This window comes from Panulirus ornatus, chromosome 48, assembly GCF_036320965.1.
Source record: "Panulirus ornatus isolate Po-2019 chromosome 48, ASM3632096v1, whole genome shotgun sequence".
NCBI lineage: Eukaryota > Metazoa > Arthropoda > Malacostraca > Decapoda > Palinuridae > Panulirus > Panulirus ornatus.
Genome location: NC_092271.1, coordinates 24,099,206 through 24,109,334, shown reverse-complemented (window position 1 = coordinate 24,109,334; position 10,129 = coordinate 24,099,206). Strand labels below are relative to the sequence as shown.

Here is a 10,129-nt window from a genome sequence, read left to right as displayed (position 1 = left end):
TTGAAGGAGGTCTCCGAGCCTCCAGCAGTGGGGTCGAAGAGGGGGAAATAAGGGGAGGCAATTGACGGGGGTCTGGAGGGAGTGTTGCTACGAGCGTGACACGGGTGAGGTGGTATCGTAGCGAGACAGGGGTATACGAGACGGTATGTTGTGTATATCAGGTGTATGCTCATCCCTCTGATATACGGAGGTTATATAAAATTCAGAAGGATGATAAATAAAAGGATGAAAGAGCGACATGGAGTTGTATATCTACGGGAAGGTTGGTTATGGTCAGTGGATGGAAAAGAGTATATAGTCGTTGTAAAATCATTGGGTTATTTATAGGTTAGGTATACCTATAACGCAGAGCCAGCTACCCACAACCTTGCTCTCGCTATCAACACACACTAACCGTCACAACCCACCTACAACCATTATAAACCAGTTAGAATTTCTATCCTGCTGGAGTCACGTGTCCAGGACGTTGTACATCCCAGGAAGATGTTGATTACCCCTATCATGGCCCGACGCTAGAATCCTCGTTGCTCATCGCAAAGGAAATTGGATTTGAACATCAGTTATCATCATCTTTGTATACGACACTGGCCGGGATGACGTGTGATGCTATCTATGTGTGGTTATTACGTCAACATGTGTGGGGTTAACGTGAGCGCATGTAGTCTTCACAAAGACGTTGTTTACGAAGAGGAGGAAAAATACGTCTATTGTCTGCGTGGAAGAATAAGTAAGGTGGTGAGGCCGTCTGTTACTCAGTGAATCACAGTGGGACCAGTTGACGGGACACAGACGCCCCAGCGCGCGCGCCCACTTTAACACCTCGGGAACATTAGCGTGTGACAACAGAGCCGTCGTCAACACGTCCTGTGACACGTCTAGTTTACGTCTACGTCCCCTCACCGACGGCGACCCTCCATGGCTGCCCTGTACTGTGACATCACGTACTAAGCCCCACCCAATTTCCTTCATGCTCCTCCCACCCTACGTTGTGAAGCTCCACCCTCCTCCTCATCCCTAGGCAGAAGCCACACCTCCCACGTGACGTAAGGTTAAAGCACCTCCTCCTGAGGTGACGTCATCGGTGAGTTCCAGCGGCGGGTCCCGCCCCACGTGGCCGCTCAGGTGTTGTGGCGTTTGGCAGGAGTCTGGACAATGTCATCAGGGTGCGAGGGCGGGTGGCCAGGTTACTCTTACTGCGCGTACCCTCCGCCGCCTCCTCCGCCGCCACCACCGCCGCCCCAGTGGCCGCCGCATCCCCACCATCACCACTATCACCACCACCATCACCACCACACGCCCGAGGTCTGCGCCGTGCAGGGCGCGCCGCCGCCTCCTCCCCCGCCGCCCCTCGTCACCTACGCCGACGGGAGCGTCCTGCCGCCCTGCCCCCCGCACTACTGGGACGGCGACGATCTGATCGACTCCTACGGGCGAGTGGTGCGCCGCAAGACCTCAGCCAACAAGAAGGAGCGGCGGCGGACGCAGAGCATCAACAACGCCTTCGCCGAGCTGCGGGAGTGCATCCCTAACGTGCCGGCCGACACCAAGCTCTCCAAGATCAAGACCCTCCGCCTGGCCACCTCCTACATCGCCTACCTCATGGAGGTCCTCCATGCGGAGGATGCCGCCGCCGTAGCCGCAGCGGCTCCTGCCAACACCAACGCCCCACCGCCCGAGCCCTTCCGAGCCGACTTGCCGCCCAGGACCAGGCCGCCCACGGGCGCCCACCAGGATAAGGTGAGTGTTTCTGTGCCGCCAGCAAACTATATGACAGTTTCCGTGCGTCGTGCCGCGCTGCCATACTGGAGACGCATACAGTATGTACACACATGACCATCTTATGTGTGTACAGAAGTACATACACTCACGACCCTTGGTGCATATTTCGGCACACACGCCAAAAAATGTTTTGCATTAACGCCGAGAAACGCCAAATTTTACTGTAACTTGAGTGGTGTGGCGGAGGTGACCCTGCCGAAGGATGGCGCCGTCAGCAGTGCCAGGCAGGCGTGCCCTTACGGTCATATACCCTTCAACGACCTCAGGTGGGGAAGGGGTGGTTTAATCCCTCTTAAACGGCTCTTAGAATTACCACATTAGTGAATCCCATCAGGTCAACGGTTCGACTCTTGGGTACGATAGCCTGGCCTTTGACCTGACCCTTAATAATCAGGTGGAAGGACAATCCATCATCCTCAAGAATCGTCCCTTCGTACTCAATCACACCGCACCATCGTAAGCACGAGGTGAACACCCACTCCCTCAAGTGTCAAGTGGAGATGACCGACTTGCGTTAGTGACCAGACTGCCCACACACACACACTGATTAGACACCCTCCCTCTTCCACCCTAGCTTCCCCTTACCATAGATGGTGGACACCACTCTCCTACTTCCTCGCCACCTTCAGTAGCCCGGTGTCTCTCGACCTTCGCCCGGCCAGGACCTGGGCCGATACCCCCTCAGTAAAGACAGTGTCGAAATTGACTCATCGGCGAGAGATTGGTGTGTTGAGACGAAAGCCAACACTGTGGGGATGTGAACGCGAGTGTTGTATGTAAATGAGGTGGATTATCCACTTCCTGGTTATCAATTAGTTAACAGTGGGGTTTCAGAGGGTCTGTTACTGTCCTATTTCTCTATCTTTACCTTTCCTTTGAAGATGAAACTCCTAAGAACCCTCCTAGAACAACCCCTTTCCCAAAGTCTTTAAATCCCACAATCTCTCCTCTCAGTCACCACTCCCAAGAAACCTCTACAACCCTCTTTCCAGAGTCTTCTACCCCCACAACCCCTCCCTCTCACTCAGCAACAACCACAAATATTATTAGGAGTAATCTTCATCCTCCTGGATCGAGGTCTGCTTTGACGACCTCAAGAAATTACTTCCCAGAGTCCATGAATATACTTTAACGACTCCACGAGTTTAGAATACCTCAACCTTGCGTCCGACAGTAGTAGTAGCAGTAGCAGCACATCCACTGTACCTCTTGCATCATCATGTTTCTCAAATGTATTGTCATATGCACATTTATGTACATATGAACGTGTTCCTACATATTGTTACGTAGGGTCGGTGCTTGTTGCTATGGAGTTTTGCCAAGTAGGCAGAGCGTTGCTACGTGTGTTATGTGCGGTACTGTGTATACCTGTGTATACAGTGTATGTTTGGATCAATCTGTATCTCTTCACGTCATTATTATTTGTACAGTATAAGGAGATGTTCTACACTCGCGGGGCCCCATGTGTGTGTGTGTGTGTGTGTGTGTGTGTGTGTGTGTGTGTGTGTGTGTGTGTGTTTTGAGTACATGTGTAATCATATGACAAGGAACAATAACTTGGTAAATATCTCTCTCCCCCTCTGAACAATATGAATACTGCAAATATCATCCACCTGACTCGACGCACAGGAGGGGATATCAATCAGGTGATTGATGGCCTAGCGAAGGTGAAGGATGTCGATATTAATGTCCCCTGCACCTGGCTCTCACCTCCCAATTCCTTGGACAAGTGAGGAAAAAATCATATGTGGAAAGATTGGGCGTGGGGGAGAAGGGGGGGCCATCCGCGAGCCAGCAGAGGGAGGTCGATAGACATAAAGGGTGTCTGGGTGTGTTATGGATGAGGGTGTGTCGGGTGTAGGCGGAGACACACATACCCCCGGATACACAGGGGTGCCTCTCTGGTGTACGAGAGGAAGTTTTTTCTTCATAATGACAAGTAAAGATGATGGATTTTGGTGCATAAATGTACAAGGCTTCGACCTTCAGAACCCCAGGGATGGGTGTACGGGATCGGGGACCCTTCTAACTCCTTCCCTTCATAGAGTTAAACACCGCCAGCTACCTGCTCGCAGGCTGAGCAGACTAAAGATATATACGTACCCGTGGACAGAATACATGTATGAAGGAATGCAAACACCAACAGACCACTGACTGTAACACCATACACAAGTACAGCAGTTTGTAGTTCCAGAAAAAGATTATTTGGATCAAAAACATTTGAAGAATGATAACGGCAAGTGTGTTTCACGTGAGTTGCTGAGTCGAGTGGGGTTAGGAAAGTCTTGGCACCTTCCATGGCTGCAAGCCATCGAAAGTTTAGCGGTGTATGGAAAGAAACAGATATCACAACGACCCGTCACCCTTGACATGCCAAAGGATAAATGGTTATAAAGTGACGCAGTAGCTTGAGCGTATTACCTGGTCTAACCAAAGGTAGAACCAGTTCTCAGTAGAAACCAAAGTATTATTTACAAAATGAGGTAAAGAGAACCATCTCCGCAGTGAGGGGCAAGTGAGTCACGTTATTGAGGTCAAAATTGGAGAAATACACAAGTTCTTTTGCAGGTAGAGAGAACGTTGTCTGGTGATCAGTGAGCGCTTACCAGCTGGGTGCGTGATGTCATTTGTGTAGATGAATGTATCGACTTACATCAGTTGGTATTAAATGCAAAAATTACAGATCCCAGACCTGATAACACATCCAATGTCAGCTAAGCTTATCGATCCGACGCGTCAGTAGTATGTGCTTGGACTCCGGCACGACCAGTGGAGGTGGTCGTAACTTATGGACAACCAATATTTCTTAATGACTGCGAGGGGGGAGTAAGTATTATTTGCTTCAGTTGGCGTGGATATTGAATTAGCCGCTCCGAATCTCTGCCGATCAAAACAGGACTGAAAAACAGAAAAAGCATTGAACAGAGCTCGGGAAAGTAATTCGCAAAGCTCAAAGAAAATACGGACGTAAAATACGAAATGATTTGGGTCATAAATGATTGATTGAGGATCATTTCCTTAGGAAGAATGGCTGATGAAAATTGATATGGGCTGCAATTGGCAGATGACGTTAAATGAGTTGAGGTCGGCTGTTGGAAATTGAGTTAACCAGGGCCTCAGAAACTTCGTTTTGCTCATTCGAGTTTTCGTCAACAAAAGAAAATGCAAAGATAAGATCCATCTCCAACGAACTGTCTGGGAATATGCAATGACAAATGAGACGTAATGACATGCAGAATGACACAGGCTTGACATACACACTCACGTAGTAAGTGGATAAGGTTATCAAAGACGAGACAGTGCTATACGTGTAGGACGGGGCTACTGAAGAGAGGGTACTTACATGTTTACCAGTACTTACGATGAGATGTTCCTAAAAGGCAGGGCTAGCGCGTAGTGCTCACCGCAGAAAAACCTAGAGTTACGAAGAACGAATCGTGTGAGTTACGTGTCGCGAAGTGTTATGTGTGAGATAGAGAGATTGTTTGTGGACTGAAAGCCAGCAATCGCTGTGGGGGTCGGACACAGAGGGAAAGACAGTTACGTGACCTAAAGTGGTGACACTTAACAGCCAGTGAAGTGGTGGATCACTGCGCAGTCATCACTAATCTTTCCGAAAAACGGGCGGGTAGTACCGGTAATAACACCCCCCCCCCCCACCCTGGTCGGTAGCTGCCTACCACATACTCCCTAAAAGAGAGATAGAAATTGACCCCCTGAATTCACAGCTTCTCAAAATATAACAAAATCCTCCAAGACAAATAATCAGGTCGACAACTTGCCTCCACTTCCTCGCGTGCGCTTCCCAGACTTCACTCGTTCTTGTGTTTACATTCGGTCACCTGGCTGGCGCGTGTTTCATGGTGAAGTAAACAAGGCAATGTCTCATCACGTATATTGAACCTTCGCCGGATATTCCCGTCAGAATAATTCATAGCTTCGTATATATGAACGATTCCCCGGTGTTTATACACAGTAAACTGGACTTTGGCCGTGAAACTTTTAACGCATGATGAAGAGTTCCGGATGTATGTACACAATGACGTCATGAATCCATTTGGGATAGTACTCGAAGGCATGTTTAGGTCGGTGTCAATGCAACGTTTTAATGGTACTGATGTTGAAAGTACAATGTACAGGCAAATTCCATTTTCTCTTTGTCATGTATAAGACTGTATATACTTTCCTTCCTGTATACATTTGTAATGTATAAGACTATGTATATTTTCGCAAGAATGGCTTCAAATTACATAAACACAGAGATTCAAGAAAGGACAAGGTAAACACTGTTACGGAAACAGAGTTGTGGACGACTGAAACAAGTTGCCAAATGTCATACGCGCTAACACGATGGCAAGTATCAAAACAAACGTCAGATAATATTCCTTTTCTTTTTGATATATCCGCCTGTCTTTCCCGGTTTGGGAAGGTAGCGCCAGGAAAAGGCGATTGAGCCTTTGAGGAAAGCTCGTGGCTCAGTGAGGTAAATATATGACTAACAATGGCTGGGTGTAGACAGGAGGTGCCTGGCACGGGTCAGCAGACCGCCTTGTCCCATATTCTTATGTTCTTTTGAGTATTTTTGGAGGGTTATTTTTGTCACATGAAGATAATCGCAAGAAGAGGAAGCGCTCCGAGCTAGGAATAAAAGGATGTAGTGTGTCCTGTCTTCATGACTCCATTTTCCAGGGTTAAATTCCATAAGCTTTTTGTCATACCACTCCAGAATCCTGTTTACGTCTTTATGTGCACACTTCATATCATCATCATCAAATGTATTTAGCTAAGAATCTGCCTCATTTAAGAAGTCACTTACGTAGATCATAAATATTACTGGACCCAGTATAGCGTCCTGAGGGATCCCACATACAACCGTGGCCCGGCGTGTCTCCCCAGGCCTTATGCTTGTGCCAGTTAAGTTCTCGTCTATTTACATCCTGATTATCTTTTGTAGCATCTTGCGTTCCATGCTGGGTAGCGGTCCTGGCCTATGGCTCTGGGTTAGTTCCGTATTCCCTTTTTATGCCTATTTATGCCCATCTGGCTTTACTCTGTTCCCTTGATGTATTACTCTCGTTAATGGAGACTCAAACAACATATTCATTGGTGTGACAAGGGTGTTCCCACAGTCTTTGAATATAAACAGTGGGTTGGTTTCTGGTCTAAGATCTGTATGCGTAATGATCAGCTTGTGCAGTAAGGGGAGAGATTGTTATACTCGTGGGGCCCCATCTCTTGAAGTTTCTTTACCTATAATGAGATTTTGCCAGTGGGAAGTGCTAACACGTCGCGTTCACCGCAAGAAAAATTCAGTTACAAATGAAGATTTGCGTAATATGCATGTTGTCAGGTGTTATGTTTATGACAGAGGCAGACGTGTGTGTGTGTGTGTGTGTGTGTGTGTGTGTGTGTGTGCGTGTGTGTGTGTGTGTGTGAGGCAGAAAACATTTCAGTTAACTGAGCTAGGGAGGGGAGCATGATAGGCACTGCAGTGCTGATTTACTGCGCCACTGTCACTAACACCTCCTGATACCCAGGTGGGTAGTAACTCCATGGTCGTTGGTTGCCGACCATCAACTACCTATAGTTCCTGTGGTACTGCGGGTACGTGTGTGTGTGTGTGTGTGTCCCGCCAGAGCCGTTCTCCAGGACACACCACACCCTCCCAGCGTCGGCCCCAGTAAGCGGACACCGGGCCGTCACCCGCCTAATTTTAGCTCTTTACCGCTACATCATTCTTTGTGGCCGCGGCGTCTGGCGAGGCCGGGCCTGGCGGGGCATGGGCCTTCCTGGTCTCTCAGGGCTTCTTCATGTTGTAGAGTTAGCTCTCTCTCTGTCCCTCTCTGTCTCTCTCTCTCTCTCTCTCTCTCTCTCTCTCTCTCTCTCTCTCTCTCTCTCTCTCTCTCTCTGCAGTACATACCCGCGTGTGACCTACTGTCTCGCGAGACCGGCCGAACCTGACTCCCTTGAAGTATAGCATCATCAGGTTATACCATAATCAAACATTATTCATCAGTATCATGCATCACCATATTCTAACACCCTCAACCATAACCTAACCTAAAACACCATTAATACTGCACCAATACATGAGGACCTGCATAGTTCTCGAACACCACGAACCCTCCTTAAAGACAATTTAACATAATCTACCGCACTTTACCATGACCCAACACACTCCCATGACTGGACAAAATTGTTCCATAATCTAACACTAACAAATGTATCCCCTCACAGGATGATAGCGACATGGACGTCGAACCCACGACCCCTGGTAGCGAGGGGGCCATTGGCATCGCCCACACCTCCTCCGCCTCCATGGGCGCCTCCTCCACCCACGAGGGAGCTACTACGCTCGAGAAGCGCCGAGGGAGGACGGGCTGGCCAGAGACAGTGTGGGCGCAGGAGCTGAAGCACTGACGGAACTTGGGCGAAGACCTCGCAGATGGAGGACGCGAGAACCTTCAGAGGAATCCCATTTCTAAGGTTTCCGGGATTGTAAATACACCAGGATATGCCCAGGCTGGGCACGCAGGAAGATACAGACGCATCAAACAGCCCAGAAGTCCTGATGAGTACTAGCAGTAAGGTTCCTCGTGACGTCGAAGTGTTTTGGTGGAGTATATGGTCTTGCTGGAGCCGACGCGTAGGTGGAGACGAGTCCTCGTCCTGCCCTGTACCCCTCGCTCTCTGGTTTTGTTCCACTCTTCCTTCCTTCATGATCTCTCTCACTGTTACGTCAGGAGATCCGTTCAAATCCTTCTGTCAAGATCGCTCCAGTAAAAATGAAATGTGACTAAAAAGCGAACCAACTTCTTAGAAATTAATATATATATATATATATATATATATATATATATATATATATATATATATATATATATATATATATATATATATATATATGCGCATTGTTAAAGTTTTATTGTTTTCAGCTCTTAGGTATACAAAATAAGAGCAAATCTGAGTTTATTCGATTTGTATATAAAGTAATGTTTACAGATAAAGAAAACAGTCTGACGGCCTTTCTGCTGAAGCCGTTAACGTTAAAACCGTTAAGGCGGTTAGAACCGTTATGACCGTTTTATTCTGAAAAGAAGCTTCGTTCGCCAATAGTTCCCGTGGGTCTTGTAATCTGATATACCAAAAACTTTTATATATATATATATATATATATATATATATATATATATATATATATATATATATATATATATATATATATAAAGATTGTTTGTAGATGTTTCATATAACCAAATTAGACTGAAGTAATTTAGTGTTAAGGGCGAGGGTAGAACTACCGAACAATCAACGAGTGAGCAGCAAGTCTTGTCACTACAGTGTTGAGATAATAAGTTGAAACGAAGCTTTGAGATGGTGATGAAGTGACGTAGGGAACCTAGAATGTTAAGGTGCCCTTAAGAACTGGACCAGGCGAAGAGATCGTACGTGGGGTAAATGATTATCATAAGGACTGAGACTGTAATTGAGATAGGTGTATGAGCGTGTGATGATGGATCATAAGCCTCAACAGATTGGCATCACTGTAAATCCTTTTGTGTACAACTTCTGTTCTCGGCAGGATCCTAATGTCATTTCTTTATATATAGTTTGGCGAGATGTCCATACCTGACTTGGTGTACAGTGTGTGAAGAGAATATTCCACTTATACTTTAATGTTAAAATAGTTTAGCTTGTCTTTCATAGATTTATTATCATTTCTTTTTTTCAAATTTATATATTGAGATTCCTCTGTGATTGAGGTGAAATTCTCTCACCACGTGTAGCCACGGTACTTGCTCTGAACGTGATATCAACCAGTTCATTCACCCGACTGTTCATAATACGTCATCCCTGGCCGGGATTCAAAGCCATGACGTCAACGGACACGTGAAATATAGACCACATCGAACATCAAAAGAGGCCTGTGGTATTACCACTATTGGATGAAGTAGCTGACATGATGTCCTCAATAACCCGTATGAATCAAACTTTATCAAATCGAGACGAAATTCATCACCTACACCTCGACTTTCTTTTTCTTTTTCTTAATAATTTGGATTTGTACAGAAGTCCTGTTGTCTTGACACAATCCTTTACATCAGCTGGACGGTAGAGAGAAGTGTGACTCCCATCCATCGTTCAGACTCATCAGTAACCTCTCGTGGACATGATGGGAGTCGAGAACCTGCTTTGACTGTTGTTTGTTGTGGGGAAGTTCTCGCGAAGTAAGGCGGTGCCAAATATTTCGGTGCAGTGTTGTGATCTTAGTTATATTGTAAGGTTATCTTGGTTATCCTGGGCTGCTGGTCACCATCTGCTGGTCCCAAACCCCAGTCCGCTGCTTCAT

At 46.9% G+C, this 10,129-nt stretch overlaps 1 protein-coding gene across 1 annotated transcript; it reads left to right on the top strand.

Annotated features, from left to right (window-relative positions):
• Positions 1–406: 406 nt before the first annotated feature.
• LOC139764022 (heart- and neural crest derivatives-expressed protein 2-like) lies at positions 407–8,591 on the top strand. The gene is made up of 2 exons (XM_071690488.1): positions 407–1,737; positions 8,017–8,591. Exons 1-2 carry the CDS (start codon positions 1,153–1,155, stop codon positions 8,197–8,199), a joined length of 768 nt encoding a protein of 255 aa, XP_071546589.1. The 5' UTR covers positions 407–1,152; the 3' UTR covers positions 8,200–8,591.
• Positions 8,592–10,129: the final 1,538 nt, after the last annotated feature.

Coding starts and splice junctions, on each gene's coding strand:
- LOC139764022 (XM_071690488.1), top strand. CDS start 1,153: ATGTCATCAGGGTGCGAGGGCGGGTGGCCAGGTTACTCTTACTGCGCG. Junction 1,738..8,016: donor CGGGCGCCCACCAGGATAAG/GTGAGTGTTTCT, acceptor ATCCCCTCACAG/GATGATAGCGACATGGACGT.